This window comes from Antedon mediterranea, chromosome 6 (genome assembly GCF_964355755.1).
Source record: "Antedon mediterranea chromosome 6, ecAntMedi1.1, whole genome shotgun sequence".
In the NCBI taxonomy this organism is placed as follows: Eukaryota; Metazoa; Echinodermata; class Crinoidea; order Comatulida; family Antedonidae; genus Antedon; species Antedon mediterranea.
The window spans coordinates 8,071,846-8,096,194 of record NC_092675.1 but is presented as its reverse complement, the minus strand read 5'-3'; the positions used below and the strand labels follow the sequence as shown (position 1 = coordinate 8,096,194).

The 24,349-nt window shown below is 34.0% G+C and overlaps 1 protein-coding gene across 1 annotated transcript; it reads right to left on the bottom strand.

The window, feature by feature from the left end:
* Window positions 1-10,756: 10,756 nt before the first annotated feature.
* LOC140050984 (protein obstructor-E-like) lies at window positions 10,757-22,645 on the bottom strand. The gene is made up of 3 exons (XM_072096033.1): window positions 22,598-22,645; window positions 17,905-18,099; window positions 10,757-11,524 (listed from the first exon to the last, which is right to left on the bottom strand). Exons 2-3 carry the CDS (start codon window positions 18,071-18,073, stop codon window positions 11,145-11,147), a joined length of 549 nt encoding a protein of 182 aa, XP_071952134.1. The 5' UTR covers window positions 18,074-18,099; window positions 22,598-22,645; the 3' UTR covers window positions 10,757-11,144.
* Between the last annotated feature and the right edge of the window lie 1,704 nt (window positions 22,646-24,349).

Here is a 24,349-nt window from a genome sequence, read left to right as displayed (position 1 = left end):
TCCACTAGTAGCGTTGATTTTGTGGACACTATAGTGACCATAGAAAATGGTACTCTCAAAACTGACCTATTCCGTAAATCCACTGATAAAAATATGTACCTGCTCCCTAGCAGTTGTCATCCCCAACATTGTACTAAAAACATACCGAACAGTAAAGCATTACCTATTAGACGTATCTGTTCTTCAGATTTAGATTTTCAGAATCGTACCGAAGAACTAACCGGACATCTCCGGAGTAGAAATTACAAACCTATCAACCTAGGTTGCCTCCATTACGGGGCTATTAATTTATTGAGAAACATATGCCCATTCTACAGTCCACAGAACGTCTCAGGACTGTTTTTCCGGAACCACCCATTATTGCATTTCGTAGACCTCCCAACCTTCGTGATATATTAGTCAGATCCAAATGTAAGAGTGAAATTAACTCTCATGACAGTCAAAATTTGGGCAGTCACCTTTGCGGCAAATCTTGCAAAACTTGTTCATTGGTTGATTCTACTGAAAAATGTAAGAGTAACCAAACTGGCCGCATTTTTCGGATAAGACAATCAATTAATTGTCTAACCAAAAACGTCATTTATCTCATATACTGTAATATTTGTGGCAAACAGTACGTCGGAGAAACAAAAAACACTCTCCGTATGAGAATGACACAACACAGATCAGCTATCAACACATTAAAGCTTGTTCAACCTATAGCCGAACATTTTAATTCATCTGGTCACTCGATAACAAATTTCAGAGTTATTGCAATATTCCATGTGTCAAATGGAGCGACAAAACTTGCAAAGACAAGGAAAACCACTGGGAATTACAACTTAAAACCACAAAACCTTTTGTACTTAACATTAGAAACATACTCCCAGGTTGGTAAAATTATTCCATTGTCTACCTAAATTTAAGTTTCAATATTAACCACCATTTAAGCTGTTTTTAGTCGCGTGGACGCGACTCTATAGTTCACTATGTCGGCGGTCTGTCGGTCTGTCTGTCGGTCCGGTATCACTATGCGTTTTAGCACGCGACTTATAGCTGTTGGCCATGTTTAGTTTCATTCCAAAATTGTTTATACTGTATCTCTACCAAGCTACCTTCCTTGTTTTCTACTCTTATTCAGACTCCACCCTGTCTCCTTTTGTTGTATTTCTTTTATTCCTGTCCACCCAGGCAGCACTTGCCAGCTCTTATCCTTCACTTGCAATGATGAAGGGCTAGTGTTGCCCGAAAGCTCTGCTAACGTTTCTGGCTGTTTTACTTTATCCTTTTGATTTAGCTTTTCACTTTTTGTTTGTATCTCCATTGAGATTCAGCCACTGATACCCACAGCATTGTCATTTTTTCAGTTATTTGCCTTTGGATTTATATATATAAATATATATAGAGGATTAAGATTATAATATACAGCATTTAAAATTACCAACTATTAATTAATCAAATCACTTTGGATTAAGTTACTACAATCCTGAATTTGATTAAGGTGATTACTAAGCTTTCTCTTAAAATAGGTTGCAAGAGTTACAGACGAATGTATCTTTGACATTCAAAGGCAAGGAATTCCAGATCCTCACAATTCTTAACAGGAATGCTAAATTTACTCGAATCCGTACTTGTTTATATTTGGCTTATATAGGCCTAAGTTTGAAGTGAAACTCTTAAACTATTTTTCCCTTTAAAATGGTAATGGTCATTTTATCGTCATTGATGTGATATATTTTCAATTGTTTTGTGTTAGTTCGGTTAAAGTTAAACTTTATTCAATTAAATATGTTGTTTTGGGTGGTTTTTTTTTGCTGCTGGTGGTATCTACAATATCTAAGGTAAGCTATATACTTGGGGTAAATGGGGAAACTTTAGAGGGGTCTGCCAGTGCCAAGGCAGTGTACAGATAGTCTGTTATAGGTCATTTGGTATTGCTTACAATGTGCTAAATCATAATTATAACATTGGTTGCTGGTGGTATCTACAAGATCTAAGCTAGGCCAGTTGGGGGAATGGAGTCTCTAGTCGAACTTTAGAGGGGTCTGCCAGGGCCAAGGCAGTGTACAGATAGTTTGTAATAGGTCATTTGGTGATTGCTTACAATGTGCTAAATCATATAACATTGGTTGCTGGTGGTATCTACAATATCTAAGCTGGGCTAGTTGGGGAAAGAGGGGTCTCTAGTCTAACTTTAGAGGGGTCTGCCAGGGCCAAGGCAGTGTACAGATAGTCTGTAATAGGTCATTTGGTATTGCCTACATGTGCTAAATCATATAACATTGGTTGCTGGTGGTATCTACAATATCTAAGCTGGGTTAGTTGGGGGAAGGGGGGCCTCTAGTCTAACTTTAGGGTGTCTCGCACTTGCGGTGCAGCAGACAATTAGTCTGTTGTTATCCATTTAGTATTGTATGAACACAACTTGTTCGTTTGGAATTGATTTTGAGTGGTACCTCACTCATCTATGCTAACCCCATTTTAGGCCCTCCCTCGGGGGGTCTGGCGGGCCTTTTGCAGCAGAGAAAAAGTCTGTCGTTTGTGATACTGTTATAAGGATGCCAATGGGCATCCCATGGTGGTAAAATTAGGTGGTATCTCTCTCATCTAACCTGTGCCGATTTTTTAGCACGTTTCGGGGTCCCCCCGGTCTAGACGCAGCAGGGGGTACCCGGCAGACTCCCATTTTCATTCACTTCAAGTGACCCCCAACACACTCAAATAGTCAGATATTGGTACCTAGCTCATCTAACCAAATGTCTCTGGGCTGCCGGTCTATAGGCCCCCGGGTAGTACTACTCTACTACTGTTGTAGTAGTACTAGGCCTACCCGGTGTAGCTGTGGCTAGGCCTAGTTTTAGTGAGTAGAGAGAATAGTTTAACTGGTCGTGGATGTAAGGGATTTTTATATTTTACAATACAATTACAAGTCACATACAAACAATAAATTTTGATGAGATTAAATTCCAGGCCTAATTCTACTACTGGCTAAGCTTGGAGGCCTAGTTAGTAAGAATACAGATCACTCCGGCCGCTCTTCACTCCGGCCGCGCTTCAAATCCGGCCGCGATTCATTCCGGCCGCGATTCATTCCGGCCGCAGCTATGGAGCGCCCAATGAGTCTTTTACAACCGAGACACGTTTTTTGTAGAGAATCAAAATAAACATTTGTAATAATACAGTATATTTTTTCTCTTTCAGGATCACAACAACATCACAAGTGTTTTAAATTAGGTCTAATGCTAGAACAAAATAATTTATGTGTTTTATCCAATGTAATAGGCTAGTATATTAATTGTAATGTGATTAATTAATGTAATTTATTGCAATGTACCCTATATGTCATATTATTTTTATCATATATAAATTAAAATATAAAATCATTGTAAATTGGACTGTACAAAAATGATATATTAATTCTTGATACAATTCCAGGTAACATTAATTAGACGGATATTTGATTATTTGAAATAAATTAATTAATATTGTAAATATTGTTATTAACTATAATTAGTAAGTATGGGTACTGGCAAGATAAAGTGTTATAAAAATAAGGGTTTTAACTAATTTTTAATGTTAATAAATGTAAAGCTATAAAAATAAATGTACATAGAAAGAAATTAAATATTGTTATTCAAGCATTAATTAGACGGGTATTTGATTATTATTTTATTATTGAATTTAATTAAGTTAAGTTTAGTTTGAAAGAAAAAGCAGTTCCAACTTCTTTGAATGTTATTGTTAATGAAACAAGTAAAATTGTTGCTAATAAATATTCAACTAGTTCCATTTAAATTCACCAAGAATTTGTTATAACACTGAACAGTATAGAAAACGTAGATATGGGCGCTCCATACTAACGGCCCCTTTGCACAGGAAGTCGAATTGAATAGCGGCCGGAGTGCATAACATCGCGCTAAACTGATACGGCGGCCGGAGTGAAGCGCGGCCGGAGTGATCGGCTACCGTTAGTAAACTATGGTAGTAGTAGTAGTAGGCTAGCCTAGTGAAACATTTATTAACCATGCAACAACAAATTTATTTACACTGTAGTAACATTATATTCACATTCCATGTACCAGTCCATATATATTCATAATACATAATGATACAATATAACTATTTTTGTTTAGGCCTAGGCCCTAGTAGTACCGGAAAACGAAGAAATGGTATGCTATTGTTAGAAATGTGAAAAACAATTGGTGTTTGGTAAGTCATTTTTTCTATTAAAAAACACTTTATTGTTTTACAGCACACATTAAATTTAAGTATACTAATATATAAAACCATAACCAATTCTGTCCTTTTTTTTTAAATGGCTATTTAATTGCAAAAATGAAAAATATTGATTTTAATAATAATCAACAAATTGAATTGAAATTTATCAAGACATTTTTTGTCTTACATCATACAGTACGGCAAACTATAAAATTGAAAATTTGGAATAAAATACTGTAGTATAATTTGTTTTTAAATGTTTTTTTTTAAATTGTTCTTCACATTTGGGTTTTGAAACTGAACTTGTGAAAGAGGAAGTCAAATTGAATCCAACAGTACCAAGTATGATGAGCGTGTATACCAGATCATCAAATTAAAGCCCTGAGGTAAATTTTATTTTCTTGTTTAATCACATATGTATGTACAATATTTTACAAATCCCCATGTTTTCATTCTTTATTCAGTCTTCTGATTTTCTGGATTTCTTGATTGGTATTTGTACCTGCTGTATTTCTGGAGAGGTAAATGTCAGATGGGATTTCATTATAGACATTAGCTGATCAAGATTATTTCTTATACCATGAACGGCCCTTTTCCGTCTGTTGAACTCTGAGTGGATTAATTCTCCACCTTGTTCTGCAAGTAGGCCGATGCCCACCTTCCATCGACGCATAAATGGTACAGAGTGATGCTCCAACATGTGGAGTTTCGGCTGTACCACACCAGGGGCAATCTTTCTGTACTCTACAGAGAATGACTTTATTGCATGTTCTATATTGAAGAAATTAAAAATTATTAAGAGTTATTCTTATGTATATCTGTTATTCTTGATGGTTGCAATGCCCCTTTTCATTATTTTAAACATGATTTTGCAAAAAAAAATTATTTTGGACTTACCATATGCATCAATTTCAGGATCATCAATGAATCGTGTATGGTTGATGCATGCATGAACTTGACTAAACAGTTTAAATGGTGGCGTAAATGACTGTCTTATCTTCGACAGTTTTGTCGCTAGAATGGTTGTGTGTTTGTCTTTGCAATGATGCATCTGTTGCTTCAATACAATTTCCAATCCATCCATTAACTTGTCTATAATGTTAAACTGAGAAAAGAATGGTATTTTTGAGTGTTGGACAATGCGTATGCAAGAAAGTTATTCATCTGTATGTCAATTTAATTTGTAATTAGATATTTATAATTTCTTTAATTAAGAGACTTTGACCATTTTAGTACTTACTTTGCATGCTCTATACACATGATTGCCAACAAAACTTTTCCCGTGATATTGTTGTCGGGGTATTTTGTTTGCTGTTAAAATGTTGTCCATTTCTGTACATAATGGTCCGGTTGCATATTTGATTTCTTCATTCATAGTAGATTGCTGAAACACAAATACATATTTTGCTTTTAGTGATTATTTCTAATTGAATAGTGTAGTAAACTAAACAAATAAAATTAACTAACCGAGTCTTTAACACTCTGTTCTTTCAGATATATTTTGTTGGTGATTTCAGAAATTTCGTTAGCATCATTGTGCTTCACTAGTGACAGAGAGAGTGTATTTCTCAGTTCATCAAGCTCCTCATTTACAGAACTGATTTTTTGTGTACATGAACTTCGCTTTGATGCTGCTTGCAAAATTGTCTTCTCAAAGTCTGGCAGGTTACCACCTAATGATATTAAGTTAATTTATAGTGATCATGAATTGGAAATTTTTCTGGAAAAATGTAAACATTTCATTAGAAAAAAAAAGTTTTTACCAATCTGAATAGCACCATCCTGTCTCATATTAAATATGATGAGATCTAAGTTATGAACTTCTTTTTCAAGTTGATCATACATCTTCTTAAAGAGACCTAGCGAGATATGAAGTGCTGGAATTGATACCTGGAAAATATTAATTTTGTAATACATGGAATTATATAATGGAGAATAAAGGTAATACATGTTAATGTTATGATACTAATAATAATAATACAGTCGACTCCGCCTAAGTCGAATCTAATGGGACCGGTATAAAAATTCGAGTTACGCGAACTTCGACTTACAGATTTGTCAAAAAAATGCTAGGCCTAGGCCTAGGTTCACTCGCTGGCCGCGCTATGGCTAGGCCTAGTGGACCCTGCCCTGTCGCGATCGCGGCCCACCACGCGATGAGCCTTCTTGAATTGAGTTTGCTTAGCTAGCTAGCTGGGCCTAATAAATGCTAAGCCTCTTTATCGGCAATGATAAACTGTATTTTCTTTTATGGTTTAAGCCCGAAACAATACAAAAACGTATAATAAATACATTTCGGTTTTTATTCGAAATCGGTATCCATTGTTTATTACAATCTGTCTAGCACAAATTAGGTACCCACAAAACGCCGCTCAAGTTCTCAACTCGATCTAAAACAACTCATACACATACACTAGCGCGAGTTGTAGGACGCCGCCTATACTATACAACCTGCTTGAGAGAACCGATAGGGTCCCACATTATCCCCTCTGTTGTTTGTTTATCGAATTACGTACGTTTCATCGGCTTTTTTAGCGCGTTGTTGCCGCGTAATTTGTGACTTCGACTTATACGATATAAATTACTAAAGAATGTGTGTATTCGGACCGCAAAAAGACGTCGACTTAGACGAATTTCGACTTAGAAAAATTCGACTTACAAATAAAAATTACACAGTAATGTATAGGAAAGAATTGGGACTTTCCTAAAAATTCGACTTTCGCGATTTTTCGACTTACGCGAATTCGACTTAGGCGGAGTCGACTGTATAACTGTTTAACTTTTATGTTAGATTGTTGTTTACTACATAGTATAAAGCTTATTCCAAATTTAAATGAGAAGTCGATTTTTATTTGGATCATCATCATTCCTGATAAAGACCGAAATGTTGAATCATGACTCACTCATTATTTGGAGTAAGTTTCGTACTAGATGTTATTATAACATAATCAGTGTATTTATTGGTTTTTAGTATACTGTAGTTTGTAAATAGATAATTATGTAATGCAAATTTTAATATTTTTTTTGTAACCTTTATCAATCCAAAAATGTTAATAACAATAAGTCGACGCCTACAATAATTGTGAAGATTGTTTACTCACTTTGTCTAATTCAATACCTAGCATGTAGGGCCTGATGATGCTGTGCGATATTAATTTACTTTTCTTGGGGTCACTGCCATGGTCCACAAAGCACTTGAAGTCCTTATTATAGGAATTAAGGCACCTGTTTTCACTTGGCTTCTTATTATGCTTTATGTCCTCTTGGCTGGCATAGCAGTAAATACAACTGTACTTTCCTGAAAGGAATACAATTCTGAAATTACAATTTGGTGAAATAAACATAACAAACAAAAAAAACATAAACAAAATGTACTCACCATTTGGCCCAATCAATCCATATAACCGGCAAAGGAAGTCATAATCCCCAAACACGAACAATCTGATTTTGTGGGTTCTGAAAAAAAATTAATTTTATATATTAGACACAAAATTAACTATCTGTCATTAAAATCATTGCCAAATTACATGATAGTAGTTTATTCTTCTTTATACAGTAGGGTTTAAAAAAATATAAATCATGGTCAGGGGAAAATTTCATTTTTAAATTTTGTTTAGCAATATTGCTAATCAAACTGATTTTTGAGTCGAGAAACATAGTTTTGTATTGTATTTTTTGCTACATAAATTTAAAAATCTGTAGCAAAAAGGTTGTTTTGTATAGCTTTTTGCTATGCTACACTGGCGAAATTATTCCCTGATGGTTTGATGATTGCATTAACTTACTGTTGTGTTGTTGGGGAAGTCCACTGACATCCTTCCAACTCCATTATTTCATCTAATATAAGGTCTAGTCCCTTCTCGATATTGACTGTCAAGTCTGGAGCCTCAAAGACAAGTACAACCATTATGTTGTACAAAGCATTTGGTTTCTCCAAACAACAAAGTTGGAGCTCGAATTTCGTTGAATTCCCACCTTTGTCCCCACCAAATTTCAAAAAAATATCCCCATCAACGGTTGTTCTGACCTAAATAAATAATTGTATACGTGAGAAATTTGGCATCTAAAATTGTATAAAGGTTACATAAAGATATAATACAGTACAATTGTTAACCATAATAGAATAATAATGAAATAAAGTTGAACTTACATGTCATACTGATTTAAGTAGTCTAACACCAACTGTTTTATGTTTGTCAACCTAACAACAGGTACCTCTTCCAGGACCAGGCCTCCAATTGAAGTTGCGCATTCTCTCTTCACAAACATATACTCTAAAGATTTAACTAAGTAGTCCCCAACTATCTTTTCTTGTATTGACCTCATTTCCCTCTCAGATGCAAACAAGCCTGGGCAAAATCTAAAATATTTATAGAAAAATGTTTAAAATTGTGATTCAGCTACTAATTAAAAATATATTAATATACAGTAGTATGTGTAACAATTATTTTTTACATAATTCAAAGCTACTTTGGTTCAAAAGGATTTATTTAACACACATTTCAGATTGCGGCCTGTATACAAATAGGTTTTGAACTTTCTATAATTAAAGTTGGGTAATTTTATTTGTAAACACACAGTACTGTACCTCCGTAATACTCTTTGCTGAGACCAATTAATCTTGCATGCATTCATAATTGCAAGACATTTCATCCCATCCATTTGTTGTTGTTTAATTTCTGTTGTCACTACAGTTGTGGAGGCTTGTGATTTAGTAACCATCTTGAGTGGCTAGTTTATTATTAAAAAATTATGAATTAATATACAGAAGAAAATACTGTAGTAACATTTAGTGTATTAATTTTTGTAAAAATATTATAAGATGCATTTGATTTTAAAACAGAATTTAAATCTTACCCGCCCTTGAGTTTTTAAAGACATTTGCCCATTTGTCACATCTTTGTGTACCAGTTTATGAGCCAATTTTGTCAGTTCTGTGGGTACACATTACTTGCAGCTGTAGTTTCTTCAATTTGATGCACAGCATTTTGAATAGTCATACTGTAAATGCCTGTTCTTTGTCGGTCTTACAACTATGGCCTACTGTTCCCATTAAACATAACTCTTCCTTGCATATGCGACATTTAAGTGAAACAGAAGATAATGAATGTTCTAAAATTGTTGGAATTTTGATCAAATTATCTTTGTTAAAATTGAAGCCGCAAATAAAACAAGGAATTGATGGTTTCGAAAGGGCATTAAATAATTTGTTGACACAGAAGGTACAAAAGAAATGGGAACAGGGTGTCTGGATGCTATCAAGTGACAACAGGTTGTTGCAAATATTGCACTGATAGATTTCATCAACTTGGTTAAAAATAACAAACTGCCGACTGACTGCAGGAAGTGGAGTGATATCTTTTGAAAATATACCACTCTTGCTTCTTAGATTAGAAGGCTTCGGTCTTGGGCCTGGTCTTTGCTGATTTGTATACAAGTAACAGGTTACACAATGATTTTCGCTATGCGATTGAAACTGATAAGGTGTCAAAATATGTCCCTTACAAAATTTGGAATGGCAGGTTGAACATAGTGCTTTGGGAAGATTAATATTTTCAACGTCAAATGATTGTGGTGTGATTTTCATATTTTCTAAATTATATCTTTCATCATTACGTTTAATTTTTTTCCCACAACAGAAACATATTGACGACAGCGCCTTTTCGTGAAACTCCATGATCTGCAAAACAAAAAAAATGTTGATATAGTCTTTGGCCTACAGTAATAGGCTATACAATGGTACATATTCAAAATGTAGGCCTACCTCAGTATAATAAATATTACCATACCAGCCTACTTGCAACATACAAAATAATTTATAAACATATAGATATATCAGAAAATTAACACTTTCAACTTTCGACAAGGTAGACTACAAAATAACTTAACAATCAATGCCTAGGCCTAGAGTTTAGGCCAGCATATTAGGTATGCTCGGCGCGGTCATCCCCGCGCCTCTAATTCGTGTGTACCCAACCGTTACACAGTTCGTTCGGAAAGAGAGGTGTACATTCGGGCGATTTATTCAATTTTTTTACCGTCACTTTTTTACCAAACCTAAACCTATTTATTTATATAATATTGATTTATCACATAGTAAATATAGTATTACTTAATAATTAGGATTGCAAACAAAATAAGTACAGATTCAAGGATAATTTTAATAACTTACGTTGTTTACAACTATGTGGCGCTGTTCATCGTTGTTATTGTTTTACTTCCGTATATATAGTCGTTGATTTATTTAGAAAAAATACACTTTATAATAATTTATTTAATATTTCACCCTAAATCTTAGGTAGAATGATTATTTTATAATAACATGTATGAATACGCTAATCAAAATGTTTATATATGATGTTTACACTTCGACGATAAAAGTGTTATCATAATCGCCGATTTCGTTGACAATGTAAATAGAATTCAAGGCTCGCGCGGTTTCCGTAATCACTGTGAACGTCGTCTGCTACCACTCTCCTCCGTCTGAGGGCGCTGGACTTTTCAGAAAAATTATGCATAGCGGGAACAGCTGTGAGTCAATCCCAATAGTATATATAATTGACATTTATTAAACAGATTATACGAATGTTGCAAGTTTACAGATTGAAATAATGCATGTTTTGATAGCATCTCTTTTAAAAATATATTATTAACCTGGGTACCTTGCTACAGTAAAATACAAAGAAAAAAACATGAAAATACATATTATCATTGGTTTTGGATTTACTCCAGTGGAGAGAAAGGTCATATTATTAAACCTAAAATATTAACAAGAATATATTATTAACACCATTAGAATTATCATTCATCGGAAATGTTGTTCTTATTTAGTTAGTCAATAGATTAAGTACCGGTATATGACATACCAATTTTATTATATTCATAATGTTAGTTTATACCACCCAACAGTCAATTAAAGGATGAGAAAATCATGCTTGTCAAGCATGTCAACCACCAAGCCAAAATGGCGCCACGCCATTGTAGCACGTTGGTGGTCCTGTTTTTGGCAATTCATCACAGGTTCCAGTAGAGGAATTGTACGTTAGTTCAGGAGCGCAGTAATCATGTGATGTAGCCTCATTTGAACAGCTATAGTATCGATGGCAGTTGGAAGGATCTGTATACCTCCCGTCCAACTTCCCGATGCAAAAGCAGGATAGTGTGACGTCTGGTTCTCTACAGTCTTGGGCGCAATCATTGAAGGCGAGACCATTTCTGCAGATTCTGACATCAGAATATCCATTTTCACATACTAGATACTTTTTACGTGAATCTGGGTAAGGATGTTTACCATCAGGTTTATTGACACACAGAAGATCTCCAAGCTCTGAAAGTATAGTAAAGAATATTAGACTAGTTACTAAAAAGTTATTTCGTAGAGAAATTAAAGACAAATAAACGCCACAAACTTTCTTCTATCAGCAAGAAGAGGCAACTTAGGAACTTCACCAAATTTACGAAATAAAACTCATTGTAGTTGGCAGATTGTAATTCCCGAAAGCGAATCAAATACTACAAAACTAAGCAACAAATACCGACGTTCATACATAGTAATAAGGGCTTTGCCGTCATCGATAACATTTAAGAAGTCTATCACTTCAACAATATAACAACATGTTACCAAAAATGTAAAGAAGAATCAACAAGAAATACAGTTTAATGTCATCAGCAAACATTATAAAACTCCCAAGTAAGGGTGTTTTCTGATCGTGATTTACACTGTCTAAGGGATTGAAAAATTCCCGCACACAATAATACGAGGATGCTTCCTACGATAATTATTTTTAATAGCTGAAAACCAGTTGAACAGCTCGAATACAGCATCATAATGTTGAAGACAGACCGATTGTCTTTAAAAATACTATTTTGACAGATTTAATATACGTTTATACAAATGTATTAAAACATTGGAACATTCCAATCTGTATTTGAAGCTTCAAATTGCTCGGTAAATAGAGGGCGCATTATTTAGACAAATGCTTAGATTAAAAATAGTGTCGGGTGTTGTATACAGAACAGTAAAATTAATCAACATTAAAAATGGCTTTCGGATATTTTAGATCCATGACCGATAAACAAAGATTCATCAAACTGGGAGTGTCGTTAGGCTTATAAGAACTAAACTAGGTCATCTTTTTTTTTTGCGGCTATAACTAGCTCACGTTTTCAGTAACGATCTGCAACCAGTGAATAAATTAGGCCTACTGATGTGTGCATGGTTTCCGTACATAAACAAGAATACAAAATAAACTTTATTAGGCCTACTCATACAACATCAAATAAAAAGTTATGAAATCAAATGATTATCGTAGAGTATATAATAGGCATCATGCAGAAACTAAATCTCATTTGAGGCTTAGGGAGTGCAGTTGAAAGAGTGTGAGTGATTGAACCATATATGGCACTTAGTCAGGATTGAACCCCGGACCTTGGGATTGGAAGGAAAACACCAACTTCCATGATACAGCTCCACTCCAATGGCTGTCAATGGTGAAAACATAACGGCACACAACACAACATAAACATGCTTCGTAGTTTCTTTTCTCCAACTACACTTTAGTTTTTAATTACTCATGTAAACAGCTTGATTACATCATTTTACAGACAAACGAAACTTTATAGTATGCATTTTCATAAATAAGTGAATAAACATATACATATTTTTGTTTTCATTGACAAGGTTGTAATACTAACTTCAGTAACTATTACAGTACTTATTTGTTATACGACACAAGACAATTGTATCTGATAGGTACGTACATTTATTTGAAAAATAAGTCTAGATAGATCCCTTAGGCGTCAAATCAGTACTCATGACAGAAATTCGATCCAGTTTTGTTCACACAAATGTTTCCAGGCATTTTAACACCGCAATCGATGATTAGCCCTAAATATTTAGTAAACTGTATGAAAATCCCTACCTTAATAAGAGGTAGACTACAGTTTAATTTGTTACTAAATAAGAGCTAGCGTTTCCGATCGCCGAATTTCTTACTGTATTTATTTAGTGTGGTTCTTATACTGTGTATAAATACAATCAACGTTATTACCGTGGTTCCATCACCACCCAGCCCCCCCCCCCCCCCGTGCCGCCCAATCCCCAGTTCACATCAATTGATTGTTCTTTGTGGTATCCAGTATTCGTCATTTTGTCTTTATTTCCGAATACCCCGATTAAAGGGACACTTCCATTTTTGTTTAGTGTCCCAAAAATGTCCCCGTGGGTTCTATTGTATTCGAGAACCATCTGTGGGGACCCCTAGATGGTACGCGAGCGAAGCGTATAGGCCTACATATATATATTATGCTTAATTCAGACGAGCACAATAAACAAACTTTGGGGAAGATCTCCGCCTTAGATACATACCTCATCTATCTTGATATACCACGACACGTAGATTTGATAACGTTAGTTTTCAGTATTACGCTATTGTTCCATTTTTGTCTTTTACAACGACAAAATTTAGCGTTTCAGATCGAAGTTTGTGGATATTACAGGGTTAGTTTGACTGATAATGTGATTTCACAAAATGGCGTATAAATGACGTCACTGATGAGTGATCACGTTGGAAAGCTTAACAGGATTAAGTTATTTTTATTTGAAAAATATTTGTTACACAAAATTTGAACAGAAAGAAACAAAGAAGAACAATAGGCCTAACTGGATTTGAACTCGTCACCGTGACGAGTTCGGGTTTTCCGCGCAAACGCAACATGGCACATAACGTTAAAATATGAACGCCAAAATGATTATGCCATCCTATGACATCACTCAATCAATCAAATCAACATTTATTTCTTCCACATAAAAATAAGAACAAATATCCAATATAAATATATATGTGATATGAAGGAAGAGGGCAAAACTCAGAAAGTAAAGCCAGATGAAAAACAGAAATTCTATTAATCAAAAGACCTTGAGGTGAGCTAGCCCTAAATGAATGATATAAATGAAAATTACAAATTCATTAATGTACACAAACACACAGACAGGACAGAGCAAGCAAAAAGCGAAAAAAAAGAACAAACAATCATGTGATATAAAAGCTGAGGATGGTATAAACAAATTTTATAAATCATATTTTGACAAAAGACATTTTTGTGGCTTTATGAGAGAAAATTGTCCTGGAGTGAAGGTCATTATATAATTTAAAACCACTATAACGGACGTTGTGTTGATGCAACGTAAGTTTGGGCTGAGGAAGGTGAAGTTTCTTGCAGGTTCTAGTAGAATAGGAATGAACATCTGAGTTTTTAAGGAAAAAGCATAAATTGGATGGAAGAAGAGAATTCAAAGCTTCGTAAACAAAGATAATATTGTTGTAATTTATGTCATAAACAGTTAGTAAATTTAAATTATAAAAGAGGGGATCAGAATGAGCAAAGGGTGGCGAGCCAGACATAATGCGTACGGCCTTTCTTATGCATTTGATCGAGATTTGATTTAAAATTATTGGCCCAGACAATATTACAATAGGTAATAAAAGGAAGAATAAGAGAGGAATAAATTGAATGTAAGATTGAATTTTTGAAGGTAAAAAGAAAGGCGATAAATAATACCGATATTTTTAATTCAACTTCTTTTATATGAAGTAACTGTTTACACAGTGATGAATTGTGTCTATTTTGTGTCATACAGTATACAGTTTTACAGAACACACTGAATATATTATATACAGTTTAACATATTATAAATTACAAGATCCATTTTCTATTCAAATTTTTAACATGATGACCTCATCAAAATGAAAAATAAAGATAACAATTTTAGAAGATAATTGTCTAAATAATTACATTCATAAAAATTTGGAGAATGTTGGGCACGTAAAAGCGATATGTGCGCTCTTTTAAACGCTACAAATCTTTACGAAAGGATGTAAATCCGACGTTTTAAATTCCACTGACCATATGATGACGTCACAACATCTAATAGACAACATTTTTATATGAATTCTGATCTACAAATCAACAGCTTTCATTAAAAGTCATGTGGATCATTTTTCATTCTGAGAAGCTATAACAGATTAATATATACTGTATGGATGAAATTAAGTACCTTGCGTAATTAAATAAGTTTGCAACTTATGTAAAAGAGAATTGATTGAGCAAGATCATATTAAAATCTAGGAGAAATGAGGTACGCATGAGCGCTATGTGCTCTATTAAATGGGATTAGATAGTGCAAAAGAGACAAAATCCTGTTTTAAAAATTCGCGTGATCAAGTCAAAACATCCGGTAGGTACACATTTTACATTAGGCCTAATTCATATCTACAACTCATCAGCTTCCATAATAATTTTAAAAAAATGGAGGACACCAGCCATATTCTGGATTGAACAGGTTGTATTAAATTACCCATTTTTAAACACACGATTATTCAAGTTCAACGTGTACCTGCGCCGTTATTTTGCAATTAAAGTTCATCAAAATTAATGCAATCTTCTATCAGATGATGTGAAAAGCAAAAATCAATTGCAAAAACGGCTTTTCTATGCTGCTTACGAGCTGTGTGCGCAAAAGTGCGCGCGCAACGTAAAAAATCGAAAATGTTTAGAATGACCTGAAACGCGCAGAAATTCACGAAGTATTTTATTTATTTTAGTAAGCCTAATATTATAATATTACTATTGAAAAAAAATGCAAAAAAGCATTCAGTATAAGTATACACTTTAAGACATTACCAGACAAACAATACTATATACACCAGAAATGAAGTTATGCCAAAATTCGCAGTTATTAAAAAAATAATACTAAAACAATATATAATAACATGATTAAAATTTAATAAATTATTGCATTATACATTTTTAGAAATTGGTAGTAGAGGACTCTTAACCCACAAACAAAAAGTAATGAATTAAGAAAAAAATAGCAAGTTACACTCTGTAATGAAAATATAAAAAGCAGGGAATTAGTGCAAGCTTTTAAATAGGCTACCTACGCTAATTTGGTATGCCATGTCTTAATGCTTCCCATTAAGTGTAATAACCCTATTTATTTAATCTGTATTGGCCTATTTATGCATATGGGAATAAATGTGGGACACCCCCACCAAAAAGAAAAAAAACGTTCAGTGTAAAGGCCCATTTACACTAGGACGATAATGAAGGACGATAAATATATAAACATGCATTTTTTTACATAAAACAAAATAAATTAGAAAGGTTTTCGTTCTAGAACTATAGGATAATCATTTAAGCTCTCTTTGATCAAAATAATATTTTTAAAATTCCAATCAAATGACGTCATGATAAATAAAAACAATAAAATCGTTGTATTGTCACGATATTACTAATCATGACGTCATTTGATTGGACGTGTGAAAATATCATTTTCATCAAGGGAAGCATAGATGGTTATTCTATAGTTCTAGAATGAAAAGTTTTTATATTTCTTTTGTTTTATGTATGAAAAATGAACATTTGTCTATTTATCGTCGATCGTTATCCTCATAGTGTAAATGGGCCTTAATAAGGAAATTCTATGTACGATTTTTTTTAATAGTTTTGAACAAGCAAAATGTTTTTGTATAATATGTTCGGTATTTAAAATTTCTAAAGCTGCCTTCATCCACAGTATTTAAAACTCACTTTTCTCACAATGTCTACCATTGTAGCCGCTGAGACAAACACATCTGTAACCTACTACTGCGCCAACTTCGCATTTTCCACCGTTTTGACATGGGTTTAGTTCACAGACTAAAAAAAAAAAAATATATATATATATATATATATTATATAGATGAAAGATGAGAGGGTATCAATTTGATCTCTGTTGCGCGTGCGTGCTACTGAGGATTAGTGCTGTTCCGCCGTACCACGCCGAGAATGTTAATGGTCTAATGGTTAGGGCAACTGCATATCAAGCAGACGGTCCGAGTTCGAGTCTCGGTTGGCGCGACTTTTCTCATTCTTACAGATTTCCTCATCTTTATCGTTTCAAATTAATTAATTAAATTTCAGTATATCACCGGGCGGTTTAGAATTAATGTTCTTTGCCTGCTGTGTTTATATATATAAAAGTATCTTTTTGGAGATCCCGCCTCGTAAATAAAAATACTGAAATATGAGGGGGTATCAATTTGATCTCTGTTGCGCGTACGTACAACTGAGGACTAGTGCTGTTCCGCCGTACCGCCGTACCACGCCGAGAATGTTAAAGAGTCGCTATCCAATCGAGTTTGAACAATACCACTGCATATCAAGCAGACGGTCCGAGTTCGAGTCTCGGTTGGAGCGAATTTTTCTCATTCTCACAGATTTCCTCATCTTTATCGTTTCAAATTAATTAATTAAGTTTCAGTATATCACAGGGTGATTGATTAATAATTAATGTTCTTTGCCTGCTGTGTTTATATATTATATATTATAAACATAACAGGAAAGCTAATTTAGATTACTGTGACCTTTAGATTGTGAGTTATATAGGTTCACTGTCTCTTTAAGTCATGGAACTATAAACAAATGATATTTATAAGCAAACAAGACGAACTAAAAATAAAGACGACTAAAGAAAATCAACTATCGTAATTGATACCATAGAGCCCTTCCTATTGATATTGCAATTTTACAAGTTTAAATCGCAATATTGCTAATGAGCTGAACTAAATTTAAACAACACCAAACATCGTAATAATGGCATAAATATACTTAGTCTGGACTGTAGCGGTATGGTATCATAATGAAAAATAAATACACAGAACTTACTTTGAGTTTGAGGGAATGCTCGGACATGAGCAACTCCGATAACTACGAATAGAAGGAACAGGCTGTTCTTGAGGAGTAACATCTTGCTTGTAAGTTGTATGTCACTTATCAAGAGAATCAAACTTATCAATTTGTACGATACCAGAGTAACGGCTCCTTTTATAACCATACGTCTTTTAGTAGAGGGAATGGCCTCTTATTATGTTTCCAGGTAGGGATTACAACAACAATATGTGGCAAAAATATAAAACCCAAATGATAGACATGTGACATATGCAAGAATTTACGTTTTTAGAAACGGTATAATAAATCATTTAAGTGTGAAGAATGATTTTATTAATGGTATTATTATAGGCCTAGATATTACTTGCGTTATTTGCGTCACTAAATATGTTTATTACAGTAGGTAAAAGGTAACTATACAATAAGGTAGACAAAACAGCATCAACTTCTTTTGTAAGAATTCGTCTTCAAAATATGTGTTGAAGTAAATGACCAACTATCTGGGTAAAATATGGGTTTCCAGGTAAAATATTACGACAAAATCACGGAAAAATCTTCATACCAACACATAGATATAATGAATAGTAATGAATAGTTATTTGGAAACTTTCCAACAATTTTTATACAATATATGTCATGTCAATAACCTATCGTGTGATATTATGATTAGCATTATTATTGCTTACAATATTAGTACCGGTAAGTACCAAACATGAACATATCTTCTATGTTAAATCAAGAGAATAACAGGAAAGATTTGTGCGAAACCAGATTATCGGCTCCTTATATAACTATGATTTGTCTTTTAGTAAGAGTTAATGGCCTCTTATTATGTTTCCAGGTAAAGGAGTACAAATAAAATATATGGAAAACTAATAATTACCGTATGATACCTAAATATGACAGCAATGCGACAAAAAAGAATAATAGATTCTATATTATTATCAAATATCTCACAAATACATTGATAGGTAAAAGGTTATTGTACAATAAGATAGGAAGAATAACAGCATTAGACTCTTTTGTAAGAATCCGTCTTCTGAAGTGAATAACCTATGTCACTATGAGTAAAAAACACGGACATCATACAAATAAATGAATAGTAAGAATAGTCATATTTGGATCTTTTAAAACTTTCCAATAAAATGGATATAATAGGATTAAATGCTTAATACCAAGACTAAACCTTTTATGTATTTTATGATAACTATATCTATAATACAATTATTGCAAGCTATTTGCTAAATAGTGTATTACTTGAACCAAGTATACACGTTTGAATGCAGTGGAAGGTTCAATAAGTTTAACACAAAAAAATGAAACCGGAAGACTTATTTGAATAAAGGGATATAATCATCAATATATTTGTTAGGTTCTTTGAAAAGTTTCCACAATAAGGAGTCGGTTTTATGTGTATCATGTCAATAACCTATAACGTGAGCTTTTCATTATTATACTAACATCTAAATAGATTCCTGTCATGGCATTTGGTGAATGATGAAAGGTTATAATATCTTCATATAATTCATCATTCACCAAATGCCATTTTTTGTACCATTGTTTGTTTGTTTATTAATTGTTTTCCACACATATCAATATACATTTTACTTAAATATTTAGATATTAAAAAAAGTATGATGAGTGAGGAAAGTGACCAAATAAGTTGAAAACTTTAGGATATGGTCACCTTCGTTAATCATCAGAACGATATTTAGACCCACAAGAATAAAGAATGTGTATAATTTGTGTACTGTATTTTTTTTAATTCTGCTATTTTATTATCAAACAATGCATGTACTCAAAGGAACTTTAAAAATGCGCGTATATGAACACATGAGATGGGAAGATTAGACCCACGAGAATAAAAAATGTATTTTTGTGTAATGTTTATTGTTTAATTTTGCTGACTTATTACTCGGATTGTGTCATACCTATAACACACACACACACAGCTCTACTAGAATAGACATATGTTTAGAGACTAATAATTAGGCCTAGGCCTAATAGTATTAATAGAAACTATAATTTTAACACGTAATTCTTTAGTAATAAATTATATTAAAAACACTATCATAAACTAAAGGCTGATTATTTCGACAATCCACACAAAACGCCGCTATTCTTCTATGGAATCGCACGCCGCAACAACAGCGCGGAGATAGGCCTAGAATCGTACCGCACTTGTGTAATCACTTCTTGTTGCTATACGCTTGGGTGCACATTCATGTTTATTTTGTGACGTTTCATGAGGGGGTCCCCAACTTATGTACGAAAAAAAAAATCGCGGCCAGGGGAGCTGTGTCCCTTTTATTAGCAAGTTAAGGGTTATTTTCAACCGACTGGACCAAAGAATATATATCTTTGACTGGACTGGATAGACTAATCACAATCATTTTTAGTCGCGTGGAAGCGACTCTATAGTTCACTATGTCGGTCGGTCGGTCTGTCTGTCTGTCTGTCTGTCGGTCTGTCTGTCGGTCTGTCTGTCTGTCGGTCTGTCTGTCTGTCTGTCTGTCGGTCCGGTATCACTATGCGTTTTATCCCTTTATGACCTTATCTTGATATCAGTTTAATCTGGCTAAGTCAATTTTTCACAGTATATTCCTTATGGCCAGGAATCGATGTGGTTATGTTTTCACGGTGAAGCAATAAAAAATTACGCGGTCTACGCACGATTTAACGAAATCACGTTTGTAATCATATCTTAACAACCATGAATCACAATTAAATAAAATTTGGTACTCATAAATTTCAGGGCATAAATCATCATATGGCAATACAATTACGTGCGTAGCGCATGTAACGCATGCGTACGCGCGCTTAAAATGTTCAAAATTTATTTTCGATGAAATAAGAGTACGTTTCAGGCAATTTTAAGCGTTTACAAAATTGCCATGAGTGCGCAGATTTTTGCGCGCGCACTGCGCGTTAAATGTTATTGCGCACTCTTTTTGCCCGATTTCTGTTTTCTTGACTTACTTTTCAACTCGAAATTACGTTATACGAGCACGTCAAAAGTGACAGGCTACGCACGTGTAAATTAAAGAAATATAAATGTTTTTAAACATTTCAACATTTTTAAACATGTTCAGTAATTTCGGTCAGTATAGTTCACTATGTCGGTCGGTCCGTCTGTCTGTCGGTCTGTCTGTCTGTCTGTCGGTCTGTTTGTCTGTCGGTCCGGTATCACTATGCATTGTAGCACGCGACTTAATGGCTGTTGGCCTTGTTTTCTCTCATGCGGTTTGTAACGTGACCTTGCTAGTAACGTTGTACGCTAAAACGGTCTAACGTCATGGGTCTGAACATAGCCTTACTATCGGTTTTTTTCTTCCTTCTTCCAAAGGGAGTCCCTAGGGACACTGTGTATTGATTGATGGAAAGTGCCTGTTTCCAGTTACCTTTAGGGTCAAATCTATTATTTTAACTGCTCCCTTGTTTATAAAAGAGAGAAAATAGTTGAAACCAGGTTGTTGCAAGGTGAACCCGGAAATTACTTTGACCCGCGAAGAATGGAAATTGAGTTGAAAATCTACTGTTGAAATCATAAATTTTGTTTAAAAACTTTATAATATCTTCCTAAGATAGAAATATGGAACAATAGCGTCGATGTGAAAACTAATGTTATCAAATCTACGTTTCGCGGTACATCTGAGATAGATCAGGTAGGTATCCAAGGCGGATATTTGTACCGCCGAAGTTTTTGCATTGTGCTCGCCTATGTCAGAATGAACCATAATTTATATATAGATACAGTGGGTCTTCTGAAAGGTTACAGTTGAATATAAATCGTTTAGCTATCAAAATGAGTGTATTTAATGCATGTAAACTATGACATTTTCCGATACCAAAACATATATTAACACTGAATAATATAGGTCATTTTGGTTTGATAAAGTAAATCACGTCCATAGATAACAAGGCCAACAGCCATAAGTCGCGTGCTAAAACGCATAGTGATACCGGACCGACCGACAGACCGACAGACGCGGCTCTATAGTTCACTATGTCGGTCGGTTGGTCTGTCGGTCTGTCTGTCGGTCCGGTATCACTATACGTTTTAGCACGCGACTTATGGCTGTTGGCCTTGTTTTGCTTTAAATTACATTTTTCAGGTAAATAATATTGTTTAGGCGAATGAATAACTATTATGTGACATTAAAATATTCAAACAAACACATTATTCGTTTTTAGGGGGATACAATACATCTTTAAACGTTAACATACTTTATTCGATATTTATTGTGAATATATACTGTATTAACAACCACAGTAATAAGAGCAATTATTTAAAGATGTATTGTCCCTTGAAAGACAAAAAAATGAAGGTCAAAATATACTAAATTTTTATTGGCCACATCAAAGTAATAATAAAGTTATTCACTTTAAGTCGAAAATTCAAGCCAAAAACAACAATTTTACGTAATTAACAGCTAAATTAATTGTATTACATTTCGTCTGGAAAATAGTTGCGAGCGAAAGTAAACAATGATTTCAAACCATGAGTATACATTATGCATGATGTTAATTAGGATTGTTTACAACTTGTAACAGTTAAGAAGGCGTTTTCACACAGATCGCGAGGAAACAGTGCGGTAGGCCGGTAATTAAAATGTAAACATGCATTATTTTAAACGTAATAGTATGTAGCCTATATTAACATCATGAAGAAATATAAAGAGAAACTAACCTGTTTTCTAGGTATATTAAACCATCTACCAAACACTTTCACCTTTGCAAGATCACCTTAAAATAATCAATCTCTTCCTCACATTGTTTATACAAAGTATCAGCTGAGCTTTTATCAAGAAGTTGAATGTAATCACAATCTAAATTTTCTCTCGATATTTTGTGTACTGGAAACTTAAAATATGGGGAAATCATCTGCCGCTGATCCGATTTGATTAGCGTCCGAGTAAAATCTATTTCATTACTTTTACGTGCCTCTATTTAGTCATCCTTTACCATACACACTAAAATAATTTATGCATGATGTCAGTAGCGTTCCTCTTTACCTCCGTTTTGTTTTATTTTAAAAGGAAACAACAAATTCTCTATGTAAAACGTAAACCATTTAACTGAAAATGAAAGTTAATTTAAAGTTAGAAATAATAATTATTTGTTTTACTTTTTTTGAAAAATAGTGAAACTAACATCTTGCTTGACGTCACACAATTCATGCATCGCGAAGCTCTATTGTTATAATTTCCGGTATAGTTCAATCAAGACATACTCATTATATTCTTATCTTTTTATTTTTGTCGTTGTTATAAAATACCAGTATTAATTATATGTCGGCCTGTTCTATCAAGACACCTTTAACGATCTTATTATTTATTTTTTAATTAATCAAAATACTCATGCACGTGCATACATAAGTATCTCCTTTTCAAATTTCCGACCATACATGATGTCAAGTAATCAAATTAAATAATACCTATATTGTTATATATCCGAAACATCACACCTGTTTTATACTATCAAAACACCTATTGTTTTATACTTCCGTAGTCATTAACTTGTCAGTACTTTGTAAAACTGGACTAAAAGTTGTACAATTTAAATTATACAGCATATAGTAGGCAACATACTGAATTAACCCACTTTAAATTTTACCAACACAACATGATAGCATGTAACTAATTTAAATTATTTACGGTAATACCTCTATTGTTATATACCCCGAAACACAATACCTATTGTTTCATACTTCCTAGTAATTTGTTTTTCAGTAATTTGTACAACTGATTTACAATTTTGTAAAAACAGCCTATAAATGGACTGTAAACGCCTTTTAACTACTGATCTTCAGGTTGACATTCTGGAACATTGGAAACAAAGTCGCATTTCTTGGTTTGTGGATTGAAAACCAGATTTCCATCACATTCAAGACGTTGGGCAGAGCCTAGGATGCATACGTAGTATCCTTTGCAGTAATTGTTGTCTGGAAAGTAACCATTAGCAGTTTCGCATTCTGCGTCTAGTTGTTGGTATTGAGGTTCTAAGCTGTGGCAACCACTTTCTCTGTTACAAGTATTCTGATACGCATTATAAGCCTGGTTTTCAAGACAAGCATAATGAAAAGCTATCTGATCGTCACACCAGTAATACATGTTGCAGTTTCTTGGATCTGCGTATGCTCCATCATCTTTATCCCAGCAAAATGGATCGAATTTAATTTGTGGTTCTGCACATCCGGGTACATTGGAATGATGGTCACATTTTTCGACTACTTCGTTATATACTAAACCAGTTGGACAACTGTGGTGATACGTTTTGCCATTTGAACATTGGTAGAACTTTTCACAGTTTGATGGATCCTTGTATAAGCCGACAGCACTCTTTGTAGAACAGAAGTCTCCAACTTGAGCAGCCTGGGCACATGGTCCAACTGTTAATGGATAATCGCACTCGTCATTCTCAACAGAGTAGACTAAACCTG